At 39.5% G+C, this 18654-nt stretch overlaps 1 protein-coding gene across 2 annotated transcripts in view; it reads left to right on the forward strand.

The window, feature by feature from the left end:
* ncor1 (nuclear receptor corepressor 1) overlaps positions 1–18654 on the forward strand; it is a 72714-nt gene that overhangs the window by 14678 nt on the left and 39382 nt on the right. The window contains exons 7-17 of one of the 2 annotated variants that reach the window (XM_018755288.2): positions 52–108; positions 244–296; positions 2811–2877; positions 4377–4549; positions 6038–6128; positions 7116–7294; positions 8011–8065; positions 8478–8579; positions 15440–15573; positions 16811–17004; positions 17425–17529. In XM_018755288.2, the coding sequence (XP_018610804.2) occupies positions 52–108; positions 244–296; positions 2811–2877; positions 4377–4549; positions 6038–6128; positions 7116–7294; positions 8011–8065; positions 8478–8579; positions 15440–15573; positions 16811–17004; positions 17425–17529 (1210 nt within the window). The remainder of the gene's footprint in view (positions 1–51; positions 109–243; positions 297–2810; positions 2878–4376; positions 4550–6037; positions 6129–7115; positions 7295–8010; positions 8066–8477; positions 8580–15439; positions 15574–16810; positions 17005–17424; positions 17530–18654) is intronic. The other variant, XM_029251402.1, reaches the window with a different exon arrangement.

Consider the following 18654-nt stretch of genomic DNA (forward strand, 5'->3'; position numbering starts at 1 on the left):
CTTGACCCCTTTTCTAACTTGCATGTTTCCTGTTTCCTTTTTCCTTTACAGAAAAAGGCTGAAGAAGCTCATAAGATACTTGAAGGGCTTGGGCCAAAGGTGGAATTGGTAATTACCTGTTTTTTGTGTGATGGGTTTCCTGAAAACAAGCCAGTGCTCTGAGGGTAATATGTACACTTTCTGATGTATTGGAATAATGTCTTGTCTAATTTTTCAAATGTATTTCCCATCTTAATTTTCTAGCCACTTTATAACCAACCATCAGACACAAAAGTCTACCATGACAACATTAAGACGTGAGTATTTTTTTCCCAGAAACATGTACATTTTCAAAGGCTATAAAAGATGATTACATTCATTTGGCAGATGCTTTTCTTCAAAGTTACATACATTGATAACTAGGTTGTATTTTAGCTGATTTGTTTACAATGTTAGATATTCTACGCTGAACCACCTTTGAACTTTAAACTATATTGAACAGAGTAATGTAATATGCACATGTATACATGCACACTATGGGCAATTTAAAGTCACCATTTCAACTAAAACACGTGTCTTTGGGAGACCTATGTAAATAAGGTGAGAACATCCCACTCAGACTGATCAATCGCACAGCCCAAGCCCTGTAAGACTGGAGCACTATATGGTGCACCACTATGTTATGCAAACTATTTGAAAACTCACAGGAGCTTATTTGTTGCCAATTGTATTTTGTTGCTCAGTGCCGCTATTGTGGACTTATGGTGACTGTGTAGTTGTCCTGAAAAGCGTCTGGTCTTCTGCCAACTGGTTAAGACTTGAGCCTATTCTATACATTCAGATTTTTTTTCATGACTAGAACATGCATTTGTCCATTGTCATCTGTTGTTTTCTCCTACATGTTGGGTCAAGTCGGAGTGTTTGTGGGGAGGCCAGGATGTTAAAGAGAACACAGCCTACTGTTGAAATGATCGGGGTGGGGGATGAATCAAGCAAGAACTGTAAACAGGAAATGTGCGTGCAACAACTGGAGCGGAATGAAATGAGTGGCCTGTAATTCAGACTGCCTCTTACTGGCTTTCTCTATTCTATCACTGAGGGTGCCTAAGGTCATGGATCCTGAAATGGTTGTACTATTTATAAGGCAATCCAGTAGTGTTTTTTTTTTTAGTATCGACAGCATATTTAACAAATTGCGGAAGTACAGTCCAACAACACATGATGTAGTTCTGTTTCTTTAATTGCTCCAGCTCACATTTTCAAGCTACCATCAGTGTTGCCTGTCTGTTTTAGTTTTCTTGACTGTTAGTCATGATTTTTGTATTTGTCCCAGTGACACAAGTGTTTGCATAATGGGGAAAAGGCAGCACTGAGAAATAAGAAGAAAGCAAATGGGGGTGAAGGACAACCTGTCTAAGTCATGCTGCTCAGACCAGACCATTATCTCTACATAGCATGATAAACATGATTTTATCAGCGTGTTGTACCATTACAATTGCACTGGACAAGCACAAAAAGGCAGGGGTACAAGGTCGGGAGAAGGTGCTTTTAGGTGTGAATACTCAAAACTCACCTTAATCCTTTGCCTGACCTTGATGTATAGTATAGTAAGTATAAAATATTGTAAGGTTGGTTTTTTTTTTTTTTTTTTTTCCCTCCCCCCTCTCTCTAACAGGGAAAATAGTTTATAAAGTGAATGTGTCATTGTTGCATGAGTCTCTGCAAGCTTTATTGGTACTACATTTTCAGTGAAGTAAATAAGTATGATTTTGAAATTAAGAAATACTGTGACTTGTCTGACAAGTTCTGTATCTATTAATGTGATACATAGAATGTGCACATGTTCCAAGGTTTACAACTTTGGTGCAATCCTGAGTTCTTGCCTTTGATATCTTGCATATCAGAGTCTAAATTACCATTATTGTAAGTTGAAGAAATTCAGATGAAGTTTGAATTCAAATATGCAAAATTTTCCTCTCAACATAAAATGTAGATTTCAGTAATTTCAGGGAGTTCTATGTGCAGTCAGACTGGAATGTTAGCTTTGATACTGCTTGCACTCTGAATTATATTTCATGAAAGATCTGTTTTTAAGTTGCAGTTTCTATTCTTTCCAACTGCAGTGTAAATGGGGAGAGCTGTAGTTGTAGTTCTTGTGCAGTATAAAGGTTCTTGGGAAAAATTCCACTCCTCTAGTACAAGCATGGCCTTTACCTTGTCTTGTTCCAACTGAATTCAGTATATTTTTTTCGAGCACTTTGCTCACAGTGACACATAGCGCTGAACAAAACATCAGGAAAGACAATGGATGAAAGGTTAGCTTTATATTACTACAATATCAGTGTACTACAATTTCTGTAAGTATTAAAGTTATAATTAAGTCAATTTGTCACAAAGGAAAGGGAAAAACAAATCTATGACATTAGTGCAGTGACTAGAAGCTAATAAGTTGATGTTAAGATATCCAGTAAGAATTCCCTGTTGTAAAGATTTGAGAAAATTTGTAATTTTATTATGGAAACATTGTAAGTCGCCTTGGGCAGAGGTGTCAGCTAAATAATCTAAATTTCAATGTTTTGTAGTATCAGATTCTTGTAAAACTGGGTTTATGGCATATATTCATAAATGTATCTAAAACAAAACAATTTTAAAGCTTTAGTACCCACCATTCAAGTGCTAGTCTTTTACTTTAAGTGATTCGAAATGTGAAGTATTTGGCTAGGTTAACAAAAGCCATTAGTGCCCCAGTTTATATTTAAAAGCCATGTGACTTCTGCATTGTATACATGTGTTGGTACATTTGTTTTATCATTGCACTTTTCTTTTTTCAGTAATCAAGTGATGAGAAAAAAACTCATTCTGTTCTTCAAGCGGAGGAACCATGCACGCAAACAGAGAGTAAGTTTATTTACACAGAACATAATTTTTCTGTAGTATAAGGCTGTTTGATCGAAGTCAGAAGGTTTATGCTCTGACCAGATCCTTTTTCCAAGAATATCTCCATTTATGTGACGTCACCTTATAAGATATGTTCTTCATCTCTACAGTAAACCACAACAGTTGACAAAAAATAGTTCTGAGAGATGGCTACACTCTGAATTTGTTCCAGAAAGATTAACTGCTCTTCAATATCTTCTAGACATCACCTAGTGTAATTTAGAAGTATGAGAAAGAGTAGCCCATAATTAATTGGAGTGAGCACATGGCCACAAATGGTAGTAGAATAAACAAAAAATGGTTAGTGTGAAAAATTATATTTCCTTTTCTGGAACCGATCAGCCGCAGGAGATCCCGACAAAACACTGAGGCACGTAGAGACTTCTCATGACAACATCAGCTGATGGGAGAGCTCCATACAGCTGGGTGTCTCCCTGATCAGTTTGTGTTGCCTCCTTTTATTTGTAAGCTCACACATATGTCATCGCAAGGCATGGCAACAATTTTGAACCTTCCTTGTGTCCGGCGCAAAAGAGATCTTTACTCTGAACAATTTGTCCCTGTTTAAGAAGTGTGCTGGGACACATCCTAAAGGTTAAACTTTCCTTGCGTTTCGTTTTCCCTTTCAACATTTCTCCATTGTGGTCAACAGACAGCATACATTTTCTGAATGTCTTCACTTTTACATCACACTAGAACATATTAATCAGTTGAAGATTAACTACGTGAACATATTTTCACACCACATTAGCGAAAGGATGTTTTTGTTTTATATGGTGTTTAACTTTTATTTTTACTGCTTGACCACAGTGTGTTAGTTAATTTTGCAATCATAGAACTTTATCATTTTATTTTGCCAACTAGTTCTTGGCAGTGCCCAACAGAAATCAGTGAAAATCCCCACACCCCTCACATGGAGAATACAGGGCTGCATATGTGGGTATAGTGGCCGGATGAGGTCACATGATTTCAAAGAGGATTTTGGGACATGTTAATAACACAATTTGCAATTCCATCTGCATACCACCTTTGCCTTCAAACCTCACCAAGTCTTCATCCGAAAGTACACAATCTGCCGCATGTGGAAACATTTTGCCATATCTGAGTAAGGTCTGAGTTGTAAAACCCCATGAACCCAACCTTTTGCTTGCTGCTTTTGGGGATTTGGAGCTTTGAACTTAACTAGTTCTACAGGGAGTTGAGGTACATGTCAAGAGAAAGGTGAATTGTTCAGGTTATGTACTGTGTTCTTCATAAATGCATGTTAAAGTGAGTTATTTTTAATTGCTGTCAGAGATCGTGAAGGTTCAGTGAACCAGGTAGGCTATAGTCAAGTTTATATTTAGAACCTGGAGTGGATGGGGGCAGTTCATGGAGGCGCAGCAGGGACATAGTATTGTAGATAGAACTAGCCTGCATCCAAACACACTGTGCTTTCATTGTGGGGCCCCACCCACTAGGAGCAGAAGATCTGTCAGCGTTATGACCAGCTCATGGAGGCATGGGAGAAAAAGGTGGAGCGCATGGAGAACAACCCACGGCGCAAGGCAAAGGAGAGCCGCACCCGCGAATACTACGAGCGCCAGTTCCCAGAGATCCGCAAGCAGCGTGAACAGCAGGAGCGCTTCCAGAGGTGACCTGTCATCACTTTCCTGCACCGCTACACCTTTCCCACTTCCTGTTACTGGAGCAAGCAACTAGTTAAGGAAGAAAAACAATTCAGTTTTGATCTGGTAATTAAGTAATTTAGGCAATTTAGAACACTTTAAATTACATTTTGAAGATGTTTATGTATCCATTACAGCAATCTTCATGTATACTGCACTTTTGTAACTTGGGAAGACTGGCAGAATTAATTATATTTATTCTGATTATTCAAGCAATTATGCTGGAAAGTTTTAAGCATGGTGTAGCTCTGTACAGACTGAGGCAAAAGACTCACTGGCAATGCAGGGTAGCTGGTCAGATTGGCAACTGCTTTGTCAGATGTCTGTGGGACACAGACCATCCTCAGATATATTCGTAGTACTGTGGTGATTTTTTTTTATTTTTTTTTTTAAATGAAATCCCCAAACAACTGGTGCCTTGTTTGGAAATGGCTTCAGAGTAGTGTCGCACTGCTGTTGAGTGCTAATGTAGTCTTTGTAAAATATTTACATATACACCTGTTAGGCAGGATTTTGGAACTGAGTTTTTTTTTTTTTTTTTAAATAGCTTATTTGGTTTGTCAGTTTTTCACAATATCCAATGATCTATGGCTGTTTCAGAGAAACATTTCATGTTTTTCTTAAATTTCAGAAACATGATATGAATTTATGAACACTTTCTTAGATTTAAGAGAATTCAAAGACTTAACTTTTTTTTCAAGGCGTTTGTATACAAATTAATGCTTAAGATCATCCTATTTGTAAAGAATGCATGATAGCTCTGATAAATTTGCCTCAGGTTTGTGTACAGTTGGTCAAGACATGGTGCTAAATAAAAATAACTCAGGATATTTCTGATTTGGGGATGATGGTACAGTGAAAACAGGGTGCATGGGGCCTGATAAAAGTCTGGAATACTTTTGCAGCTGTGGGTGTGACAGCCATTAAGGTTTTAGTTTTATCTCTTTGCATATTAGCGTAGTAATGCCAGAATTTCTTAACATGCAAAATTTAACATAGTGATGTGCAGTTCTCATTCAGAACTTCAGCGTTACATCAGAACTAAAAATGAAATGAGAGGGGATTGCATGTTTAGGTTATGCCTAGACAGCTCTCACAGGTGCTTGTTTTCAGTGACTTGCATAATTTTTTCATTTTGTAATTCTTTGTGAAGACGTGTACAAGAAATTCCGTAGTAGTCATTTGACATGGCAAGTAGTTTTTGGCAGTTCTAGGCTGACATGTTAGTTCAAAGACATGCTGTTCAGGTTCATCCATAATGTATGAGTGACAGAGAGAGTGTGTTCCACTGATGTATGGATGAGTGACCCATTGTAAGTAGTGTATCTAGCAGTGTAAGTCACCTTGGTGAATAAGGTGTGTGGGCTGATAACACTACACGGAGTTCGTTAGAATTCACTTTGGAGAAAAGCGTCAGCTAAAAAATGAATAAATGTAAACGTGTATGTTCCTAGGGTTGGCCAACGAGGCACTGGCCTCTCTGCAACCATTGCACGAAGCGAGCATGAGATTTCTGAAATCATCGATGGACTATCTGAACAGGAGGTAATCACATCCTTCTGTAAAATTCTACCTGTCATAAAAACCATTGTATGTATCTGAAAGGTCCTCCAACCTGCTTGAGATTATTCTTCAAATTTCGCCCATAGGCCGTTCTGTTGTTGTCCTGCCAAAGCCCAGTAAACATTGAGCCAAACCCTTTCCTTCAGTCATGGCTAATTTTGCTAAAAAGTCATAAAGTCTATAGTTAAACTGAGACAAAGGTTGTGCTACAGCTAAATAGAATCATCTCCTTGACATCAAGTGTACATATGGGTACTTTTCTTGCCAAACACAGGAAGGCTTATAGTGTCATGAAAGTAAAAACTATAAAATTTAAGCCAGACACTGAAATTCTGATGCTTTCTGAGTTTGAGTTGTTAATTTGAATGTTAATTTTGTTGTTAGTAAACTTGTTAGAACATGGACTGAGATGGCTGTTCATAAAATGGCTGGGTTTCTCTCACCTTAGTTGTGACCTTTCATTGGTGAGATTCTTGATTATTCCCAGGTGGAAATGATCAAATGTCACTAACCGCCAAAGGTGTTATGTTATCCAAATGAGACCTGCAGCCGGTTGAGTCAAGCATTAGAGAATGCGTACGTTTCTGTGTGTGCCTGCTAGTTTTGTACAAGTGTCACATTTTCTGTGTATATGTGAAACATTGGCCCTGACTCAGTTTGTACAACAAAGGATTAAAACACAAGTTCTGGTAACATTTCACTTGTAGCCCACCCTATACTACAAGACAGTTTTTTTTTTTTTTTTTGGTTCTGCTAAGGAGTTGAACATCCCACAGTGAAAATTTAGTGGTCAGTACTCTGGTCACAGGTTTTCTTGCCAGAATTTAGTTTACATGTTTATCACCACTGCAGAAGCAATGGGTAGTTCTAGGGTTGGCTTCATGATCTTTCCGTAAGGATGAGTCTGGAATTGTCTGTGCAGTTCAGTGATCTACCCTGGCCTCATTTTCCCCCGACTCCCTCCACCAGAACAATGAGAAGCAGATGCGTCAGCTCTCAGTCATTCCACCCATGATGTACGACTCAGAGCAACGGCGGGTGAAGTTTATCAACATGAACGGCCTCATGGACGACCCCATGAAGGTGTACAAGGCTCGCCAGTTTATGAATGTCTGGACTGACCACGAGAAGGAAATCTTCAAAGAGAAGTGAGTCTATGTGAAAGGGGGTCGACTGGGATGTCTAGTTAATGTTTCTTGGATTTTGAGTTTGTGCTAATGTTTCCTGTATGATTAAATTGGATTACATTTATTGTTGAATTTTTCTGTGCCAATTCAGTAATCGTATCAGAAGGTGACCTATGTTTAGGAAGGCCAGGTGAAATGAACAACATGAAGCCATATAAAGGTCAGGTTCAGTCTCTGTCAGCAGTCAAGATTGACAACATTGCAAATGTGTCTCTGAAACCTCTTGTACCAACTATATGGCGAGAACTAATATTATTGTAGCACATGACTATTATTAGATGGTGAGAAATTGAGCAAATTCAAAGTATTTTAAGCATTAATCCTTTTTGACAGTTTTTGTAAAAATGAAAATAGAGCTGTTCCAGTTTATAGGTGTCCTTGTTTGCTTGTTTTGCATATATATTTTAAAGCAATGATTTTATAATTTGAATGATAATACATATTTAATACATTTTACAATGTCAATAAGAAAGCAGCAAAGTATAGAAAGTTATTTCATACATTGCACAAGGCTTATGAATTGTTAATTTATTCCTCTGAATCCTGGAATATTGAAAAGTTTTAGGAAAAAAAAGGCTAGCTCTTTCTGTTAGGGCATTAACTCCAGGTTTGCCTTTTTTGCTGTAGCTGCTACACAGTGTGACTGCTTGTGGCATTGGAAACTTTTTATTTCTCAGGTTTGTACAGCATCCAAAGAACTTTGGTCTGATTGCTTCATATTTGGAGAGAAAGGTGAGTGAATGATTTTTAAAAATGAAGATTGCCTGCTGCTATTATAAAAGTTTCAACAAATTAACTACATTTCAGGGCTTTTGCTTGTCATGATTAATGGTTTTTATAGTCACAAGACCTACCAATGATAAGTATCAAGACCAAGTCTGTAGTATAGCCCAGAGTCAGACTAAAGGGACAGACTAGAACAAGAAGTCATGTCTCAAGTGTGACCCACTTCGAATTTTGGCATCAAGAAAACCAAAGTAGTCTTGGTTAATTTATTTGTCCCTGGTTACAGTCTGTGCTATGTTCCAGTGTAAAGTTGAATTAGCCAATTTATGTTAAATGCAGGATTGAGTTTTTTTTTTTTTTAAAAAAAAAAAAATTTGTTTGCATTTTTCTAACCACCCACTGCTCACTCCCATTGCAGTGTGTCTCTGATTGTGTTCTATATTACTACTTGACAAAGAAGAACCAGAATTACAAGACGCTGGTCAGACGCAACTATGGTAGACGGCGAGGAAGAAATCAGGTGACTGCATTCGCCACATGAGGAAGTGGGGGGTACTTCAGCATGTGTTTCACCAGTTGTTAGGATCACTCAATAAGCAAAATCCTGATTTTTGTTCCCTTGTAGAGCAATCCTTATCTTTGTTAATGGTACTAAAGATAATTGGCTGATGGGGCTTTCTCACTTGTTCAAATACGTTTCAGGCATATTGATAATCTCAAGTTTTGTGTGATGGTCAGTGTGCTTTAACCTTTTAATTTATTCATTGCTGTCAGCCGGTAGAAACTGCAGGTGGACAGAACTAACAAATATAGCCTGCTAGGGCTATGGGAGCACTTGCAAGAGAAAGAGCAAGCAATGAACTGCCTAGTAATATATTTTGGTTAAATCAAAATTGCCAAAATGACTGTGATTATTAAGATGTGTGCGAGTTATTTGTGTTAGTGTTGATGAAAACATTAAAGGAATGAAATAAGTAATGTGCAATAGATGCTAATGTTACAGGGCAGTATTTTCCCAAATTCTGTTTGGATTCATTAATTACTGGATTGATATTAATTAATATCTTGTATGACTTAAACAGGTTCTTGTGATTCTTGCATCCTGTAACAGTATTAAATAGAAACACAAACGTAAAAACAGATGTAATGAAATACAAAATACATTTCATTGTATTTGGTAAGCAATAGTCTTAGACCAGATAGTAAAAATATTGAAAATTAATGTATAACAAACCCTTTGCCACCATTCCTCTTATTAAAATGGAATCTTAATGGGCAAATTCAAAGGATTTACAGGCTGATTCCTGATTTATTTTTAAATGAGTAATTTTTACTTTGTCACTTTGCATTGCTTTCCGGGGACCGGGGGAGGCCTTCTAGTGTGCAGATTGTTTTAGGTGAATCCTCTGCTCTCCATATGTGGGAAGCAGACAATTCCCATACAGTGTGCTATGCTGGCTGAGCAGCCAATGGCCTTTGAAGAAATATGGGCCTAATTTGTGTTAATTAACATTTCATTTTAAGACTAGATCACATGAGTGAACATCCCAGGGGTTTTCTACTGCACTCATAGGATAAAGATGTTATGTGTGATGCAGTCCTGGGGCCCATTCAGCCCCCCCCATAAATGCATGCGCATCTGTTGACTGACTGAGCTTTACCATTTACAAACAGCTGAACTTTGTGGAAGGTATGCTTAGTGTCATTTTCTTCTCAGCTGGTTTCTTCACTTTAATTCTGAGATGTCTTTAGAAGGAAGCAGGCTTCATACCATAAGCTTAATTGCATTGTGTCAGCTTTTTGTATCTCAGGTTGAATTTGAACTACATCTTCAATTGCTAGAGGACTGAAGGGTGGATTTGGTTCACTTCCTGTCCTGGCTATTTGTTGTTCTGGAGGACTTGGAAGCTACAATCTGCTGTGAGGAAAGCTCTTAGCATACAGACAGGGAAACAGCTGTGCCCAAAAAAATGTTTTAATTGCTTTTGACAGCTTGCTTGTAGACCAAATGTAAAGACTGCTACTGTATGATAACATGGCTACTAAAGGAATTAGTGTTGGTGAGAGCCCATGTTTATCTGTGCAGTGTCCCTCTTACTATAGAAATACAAAGGGCTATTTTATGTTTAATCACCTTGTGGAAGATTCTTGTTGACAAGTTTTTGCTCTTGCTTAGAATATGACAGTGTGTAGCAGCAATTTTCTTCATGGCCGTTAGTGCTTTGGTGTCCCTTGCAGTCTAGCCTCAGACTCAGTGCTGTGTACAAGCACATTGTGAGCTCCCTATAAAAAGCTACCCGCTACTGGAACTGTGACATCACACAGCCATGGTGTGAAACACTAGTCACTGGAATGCACCTTTCCTCAGTCAGATCTCCTGCTTGGCTTTTCTGTGTTATGAGGTCTACCTTACTGTGTATGGTAATGTGTGTGTGTGTGTGTGTGTGTGTGTGTGTGTGTGTGTTTTTGTTTTGCATACAGCGTACATTGTTGTTGTACCCTTCTTTCAGCCTTTTACATTTACTTATTTTGCAGATGCTTTTCTCCAACGCGACTTCAAATGAACTCCTATGTAGTGTTATCAGCCCACTTACACTGCTAGATACACTACTTACAATAGGTCACTGTGGGAGGAAAGTGGAGCACCCGGAGGAAACCCATGCAGACACGGGGAGAACATGCATACTCCACACAGACTGAGTGGGGATCGATCCCATATCCTCTTGCATAACCCAGGCACTGTGAGACAGCAATGCTACTCGCTGTGTCACTGTGCTGCCCTTCTTCAATTGCCCACAATTGATTCTCATTAAAGAAATGCATAACTGAACTGCTTGTCAGCTCCTCCTGCACTCACCCAGGCATTGCTCAAGATTCTCTGTCAGCACAGGTTATGCAGCCCAAGTGGGTTTCATAAGCGCAAAAGAAAGACGATAAATGGCCCTGCTAAATATATCCCGCTGGAAAAAGTGAAACACCTCTGTCTGTCCCAGATTGTCTTACTGCATTTTTAATAGTGCTTTAGCAGTACTCTGTCTTGCCGGAGGTGGAAGATCAGTGTGTGGGGATCATGGGAAGTCTGTGTGCCAACACAGTAATATAGTGGTACACATGGTTATTAGGATTATGTCCTTTCATAATTGTTTGTATATAAAGCTCTGTCTGTTCTCTAATGCACTCCTGTTTACCCATGAGTTTTATGTTTGGGTTTTTTTTTTTTTTGAGAGAGAGAGAGAGAGAGAGTGGTCTGCTAAAAGAATAAATATAAGTAGGGGGGATACAGTTCCACTAACCATCTTTGTTCTTACTGTATGAGTAATTAGGGTTCTTCTGCTTCTAAACATACGGCGAAAAAGCATTTTTCATTTTGAAGATGTGGTAGATTGATTTAAGGTACATTTAGAGTTTATGGCCCCCTAGTTTTAAAATGCACCTAATGTGAAAATAATGTCGAGCTGCTTGTTTCGCTTGAGACAGTGTGGCAAAGCGGAAGGTCGCTGCTTCAGGTGTTGTAGGTAAGATTTTAAAATTATCGCAGAATGAAACAAAACAACATAATGCTTGGCCCTGACATTGTGGTTCTGGGCTTTGTAGTTGCTGAAAGTTCTAATAGGTTGGCGGAGATAGGGTGGAGGGAACCTGACAAACAAGGTTTCTTTCCTTCTGTCTCACACGGGCAGCACACATTACATGGTTCCCCCCCCCCCCCCCCCCCCCCCCCCCATCTCTGAAACACCCCTCTTGTCTGTGCCTACATGGTTCAGTCCAGTGATCTGACAAGACCAAAAACTTGCTGTGCTGCTGCGATTGCCAATCACAGGGAGTGCTCGGCAGGGATTACCTTGAGTGACCCCACATGGATTAGAGCGTGCATGTGAGATGGGTGATTCTTCAGGCAGCTTAAGCGGCCTGATGACACAGTTTCCTGGAATATGTGCGCTGCAGGGCCAGGCAGCCCTTCTAAGGAGCTCCGGGATGATGCTTGCTTTGCCGTCACAGCTGTGCCTCGGGTCCAAGGCTGCTACCCACTGCAGATAGCAGGAGGGCTAGTCGGCGGACAAAGTGCTTTTAGACCAACAGATGAGCTTGCAGGTATGACTCTGCTGTGAAATGGCAGCTTATCCATCGTTTTTCACATGTTCACTTATTCTCTGCCTTCTTTCTCCTTTTCACTCCATTGCACTGTCTCACACCAACGCTCCATTTCAATGGTATTCTGAAATCAGAAACCAGAGCAGCTTGTAGTTTTCAGTTTTTGCTTATGATGCAGACTGCTAAAGCTTGCCAGTAACATGCACTTTGGGAGTGAAAGTTGCTGTTGCTCATGCAGAAGGACTCCCCATTACTGTGTGAACTGTGTTCCTGCTGACCTGACATTGGCCTTCCTCCTGATTTACTTTATCATTAACCCTTACAGCCTTTTTTGGAATGGGTATGACAAGTATACATCTGCAAGACATAACTGAAAATGATGAGCGATATAAAGCATAATGCTTTTATAGTCATGGGGCAGCTAAGATTCTGTTCTGATTCTTATCCTTTTCAATGGTCTAGGTTGCATAAATGACTAAAATTTTGTGCTTTGTTTTATACTGTCTAAAAATGAGTTTTAATCTTGTAATGTTTCTACCATCCTTATCTACAGATATTTTCTGTAGAATATTTAACATGATGGAATTCAGACATTCTGTACTGTTTGCAAATAAAGCAAAGTGCATGTGTCTATATATTTATGTGCAGTAAATATGGTTCTCACTCCAGTATTACTTTTTTCCATTTCTTTTAAATGCTTTGCACAGATGTTTTAGTGTTCATTTTTTGAGAGAGTCCCAGGCCCCAGCACTAAATAGACAATAAGAACAGTGATGTGATCCCATTCATGGCAAACCTGGAAGCAGTCATATGAATGAGAATGTGCAGAGATGGTTGGGGCCCCATCTGATATGGATTCATTTGTTAGTGGTGTAAAGCCTGGTAGTGTCACAACCCTCACTCAAATGAGAAGATGAAAGCCTCGCTCAGTTATAACCTTTGTGGGTTCATTACTGTTTTGGAAGTGGTCTTCACTTTAAGTGTTTCTCTCTGCAAATACAAATTTTCACTGTCTTACATTGCATTGCTAATGTTTTTGACATGTGTAACAACTGATTAATCTTAAGTGATTGTGGTAGGATTCCTCTGATATGGATGAAAGCTTATTGTTATGACACATTTTCCAGAGAAGTTACTGTATTTCAGTGGTTACCTGGATATTTAAATTTACCACTATTATTGTTTTGTTTATCATTTTCCACCAGTTAGAAAGTAGACCTTTTTTGTTTTCTTTTGTACTTTTATTGTCAAATTGATTTGTTAGTCTGTTTTTCTGCATCTTAGAAAGAATTATCTATGTGTAAGTTAAAAGTTTAAATTTTACTTTCCAGTGGTTTTATCTCCTCCTCAAAAGCAAAAAGTCATAATTTGCCAGTAAGAACTTTTCTGAAACACATAGAAGACTGCACAGAGGGTCTTCAACCACTTTCATAGATGTATCAGGGTCTCGTGATTCCAGGACCTTGCCAGGCCCCCATCTGGGTTTGGAGCCATTCTTTAACTCTTAGATTTGGATCCTATGAATTTGTTTCATCTATGGAACCTTTTGACTTCCTCTGCCATGTGTGTGCCAGCTGCAGCTTCAGACAGGTTTTTATTTGTATGAAAACATAACTTCATGACGAGAGAATAAGGGTCATGTAGTAGAGGTACAGTGTGGCAAGACTCAGGCTATTGTAAAGCACGAGAGTCTTTCCCTTGATCGTGTCTGTTTCATAGATGGGTTTTGTCACATTCTGCAGCCCATGTGGTACCAGTGCACGTTTAACTTGGCATTTGCACAGGTACCGCACCTCAACTCATTATGAAGTGGTTTGAAACATTTTCTGAAGACCTTTGAGCTGGAAAAAGGGGGTACCCTGCACCATCACAAAATGGCCTTCTCTGATAAGGACCTTTGTAGAGGAGAGACCACAACAGGCACAGTAACCTAGTGGTTATAAAGGATAGTTTTGGCAGGTTTCAAATGGTCATGCATCTACCAGTTACAGGGCTTGTGTGAGTTTTACATACTGGGCAAAGAAAGGGGGGAAAAAAAACACCATTTACATTATTGAATATTTAGTTTAATCTCTTGAAATGCCTGCAAAATTTGTGGAGTATATGTGCAGTAGCTTGTCAGGGAGAGAGAATCTAAACTATCTAACTAATGTATATGTGCTTTGAAACCCATAGTATCTAATCTTATTTATCATTTCTTTGCATTGAAAATTGGAGTTGTATATGACAGTGAAATACTGTGCTAAGCACTGGCTGTGGGTGTGACTTCAGATGATGTCATCTGAAGGTCTTTAATACTGCATCGTTGATAAAGCACAAACTGCAGCAAACACACCTGAATCTTTGCATTAGCACAGTGTCATCTTGCTCAAACTAAAAGCCCTTTACACATTTCTGTTAAGTTCTATTCATGTCAGCTCTGTGCCTTTGTGTCTTTTTTTTTTTCCTTTTCTTTTTTTTTTTTAAAGTCAAAACTAGAAACATTGAATGTGATGTTTACCCTGCTCTGAACACTACCCATTCCATGCAGGGAACATCAGACTCCTAGAGGCCACAGTCTTGGGCCCTTTTCAATTAAAAAAAAAAAAAAATGTAATTACTTTAAACTAGCGATTTAACAAAGCAAAGGTAACTCTCAGGTGACATTCTGCATTATTCAAACATGCATCTTCCAAAGTACCAGTCCTTTTGTGACTGTGAATTTGTTATACTTCCTAAACACCCCCTTTTATGCTTTTGGAATGAAGTTGGATAAGTCTTATAGCCACACACAATTATTTCATTGCTGTGGAAAAATAAGCAAAAATAAGAACATTTTGTTGTCCCTAGAACAAATTCTTGTCAATTTTATTTTCAGCTTAATATTTTAATATATTTTGTTTGAGGTGGAAATGTGAGCAAGAACCCAAATGGGTCAAGTTGTCTCATTTGGCTTGTGTCATAGTTGAAATTCTGCCAACAAGCTAATACTTTTTAGGTGTTGTCTATATGTGGTTCACAGCCAGTTATTCTCATACCTACATATACATTTTTAACGGTTGTCTTGTATCAAATTATGCAGTTGTGCTGTCATAAAAGGAGTGCAAAAAACATTTTTCCTGAGAGTTTAAAGATCCAGTTTAGCCAGGATGGAATGTATCTGAACTGAACAACGTGGATATTTTGTGTTAATGGATGTGAGGCATTTGTCCATTAACCATTGTGGGATGAATTATCCCATACTCATATAAATGTGTTAAATTTAACCTAATCTGCATGACAAATCTTTTTATATCATTTATTTATTAGCAACAGATAGCACGACCCTCACAAGAAGAGAAAACTGAAGACAAGACTGAGGAGGACAAATCAGAAAAGACAGAGAAAAAAGAAGATGAGGAGAAGAAGGAAGATGAAGATAAAGATGAAAAAGAGGAATCCAAGTGAGTACCTATGTGTGAGAAGTCTAATGGTCTTTACCATTGTTACATAGACCTCACATTGATTAAACAAATGGTCACAACTTATGTCTAGCTCAGAACTAAGGAAATAGTTTTTGTAGTTTTCATAATTAAAAAATGAAAAGTTTATACTTTAAAAAAAGACTTATGGTAACCCTAAAGTGACTACTTGATTTACTATCACTGTAGGGACAGTACTTATAACAAGATGGCACAATAATGCAATGGGTAGCACTTCTGCCTAACAGAACCTGGGGTGTGCATTTCGACATGGGTTCAAATCCATCTTAACCTGCATGATGTTTCTATTTTTTCCCCTTTGGTCACATGGGTTTCCTGCAGGAGCTCTGGTTTTTCTCTTGTCCAAAAACATGTTTCAGCAGGGGTGAGTGCGTGTGCATGAGCACCCTGTGATGGACTCATGCCCACTCCTGTACCCTGACTAGTTTTTTGTCCTGGGATTCTGGGGTAGACTCTAATGATCTTGATGATTTTCCTTATAACTTCTTATGGTGCTAGCAAAATGTACATAAGTACGCACAATTGTGGCCCTGTTAGCATCTGTCATTGTCTCGTGGTTTTTACCTTAATGCAAAAAACTAATTTTAGCTCTCACAATTCTTGCATCATACTTACTATGTTTCATTAAACTTCAGGCATCCAGATCATCCCAGAAATGAAGCCTGAACTTTGTTTGAGTTATGCAGACTGATACCTGTATTAATAGAATTCAAAAAGCAAGACTCAAGGTCACATGGTTTTTAAATGGCTATTGGAGGGTCATTTATTCTGTCGATAGTTGCTGAGTATCTTGATTCTCTTTATTGAAGTGTGATTGGCAACGTTTTGAATTTATTTCTTTTTTTAGGAATCAGATGCTATGATTGAGTTGTAAGGTTCGATCCACATTGCAGTGCAAACCTATTGAGAGTGCTGTGCCCTTACAGATTTACTGTCAGCACTGGTGTATTTTATTTCCACTGAAACAGTTCTCAGTTCAGCAGCCAATCCAAGTAGCAACAAAATTACATGTTGTACAAATGTGTAATTCTCCATCTTTTTTGTATGGTTTTTTTGGTGTTACTTTATTGGACCATGCTTTTTCTCATTAGGCATCTTGGGCATTACAGACATTTTGTTTGTGGTTTGGAAAGGGTAGTATGGTGTTCTAGCATACATGATACACTCCCGTTGTCCTATTGTTCACATGGGCTTTCAGGGACATCAGCAAAGACAAAGAGAAGTGCGAAGGTGGCGGTGAAGACGACGAAGGGAAAGAGCAGAGTGCTCCCCGTGGGCGGAAGACCGCCAACAGCCAGGGCCGGCGCAAGGGTCGCATCACCACCCGCTCTATGGCTAATGAGGCGGCCTCTGTGGTGGTGGAGGAGCCTCCACCTCCAGCCCCTGAGCCAGGTGAGGCCCTTGTATATTCCAGTCTCCTCTCTGTACTTCCCTGACCACAGCTGTTGGGTAGGAGTTATATGAATTGGTAGTTTCTCAAAGCACTTTTATTGTTCACCATGACAGGGGAGGTAGATGAGAGTCTGATGTCATGCGGTTTCTCTTACTCGCATCCCACATCACCCTAGCTACACGAGTCTGTCTCCATGGTCACCTCGTTTGCACAGTATGTTGTTCTGGCTTTGACAGCAGATTATCTCCTGAAAAGCCAGCAGTATCCTTCCTAGCGAAACAGGAGGAAGCTGTGCTGGTGCTTGGTGGCTGGGCCTTAGCTTTGCCATCATATCTAGTCTTGTGGACATGCTACTGTGTTGACTGCCTTTCTTTTCTTTCCTGTCTGTCCCCCATTGCATGCTTTGGTTCCTGCACCAGTGCTGCCAGAGACCACCCAGCTGCCCAAGCCAGAGCCTGTTCAAAGGAGTGTGCGAGAGCAGGCAAAAGCTCCCCCTGTAGCCATGGACCCTCAGGCAGCCAGAGGTAAGGGCATGCTGCACTTTCATCCCACCCTCCCTGGTCACCTGCCCTCTGTTCTCTTTGTCGGAATACATCTTTAACACCAGGGCTATGAGCAAAGCCTATCAGAACTCAAGGTGTTGGGTGCAGTAATGTTACTGTTAACATATGTGAGTGGGTAAAGTCAAATTCATGTACAGTGGTGCACAGCTGTTTAGGCTACCTGCCCATATTGTATGACCCCCACTCATGTATGCCTTAGGATATTAAACATGTGGTCATTGAAGCACAAACCAGAGCTAAAGAAGGCTGCAGAAAGTAGTTGCTCCCCTTGAAAAAAGTGGAATCTGTACTTCTAACACTGTTGTACTCAAACAGTACCCTACAAAATGCATTGAACATCCAGTGTAGTTTTCATGATGATACACCAGAAGGGCATATTAAGGGAGCTACAGAGTTTGGCAAAAGTACCCTTGTGTTCGACCAGTTCTGCTGTCCTTTCTCTGGGAAGGCACCAGCTGCTCTGGCAAATCCCACAAAGTGCTTTAGCAATGCTGAGTGTGCAGAGCCCCTCTCCGTCCTGCTGCCAGCTGGGGCTCAGAGTCCACTTGTTGCTGTGACCGTGGGGAGTCTCAGGTAGAGTTGTCGTCATGGATCTCCCTTATCAGTTACCAGTGAACCTGTTTGCTTATCTGCTTCAAAGAGGTATATAAATACTGTGGATTTAAGGGCAAAGAGGCTTTTACCCATTTTCATTTTTTCTTGTGTTTAAATTGCAAATACTAGTAGCGAAAAGAATTTGAGAGTAAAGCACAAGAAGGAAGCCCTCTGTGCCTGCATTTGATTTGTACAGTCATGTTAGGGAGAATTACTTGGTTCCCCTTGTAACTGGCACTTTCACTCTGTCTCTACATTAGCTGAAATAGTTCCCTCTGCTGGTGTGTCACCAGAATGTCACAGAATGCCCCCCTTCTCAGGGCAACTGCCATCTTACATTTAGATTACATGTATTCATTTAGCAGACACTTATAAAAAGCAATGTAAATTTCAGAGAGTAATACAAAGATTGCAGTACTTCAACAAAAGGAGAGATTTGAATGCAGACGTGATTCTTGAGTACAATTTCACAATCCACCATATTACATTTAC

Source organism: Scleropages formosus, chromosome 4 (genome assembly GCF_900964775.1).
Source record: "Scleropages formosus chromosome 4, fSclFor1.1, whole genome shotgun sequence".
Lineage (NCBI taxonomy): Eukaryota > Metazoa > Chordata > Actinopteri > Osteoglossiformes > Osteoglossidae > Scleropages > Scleropages formosus.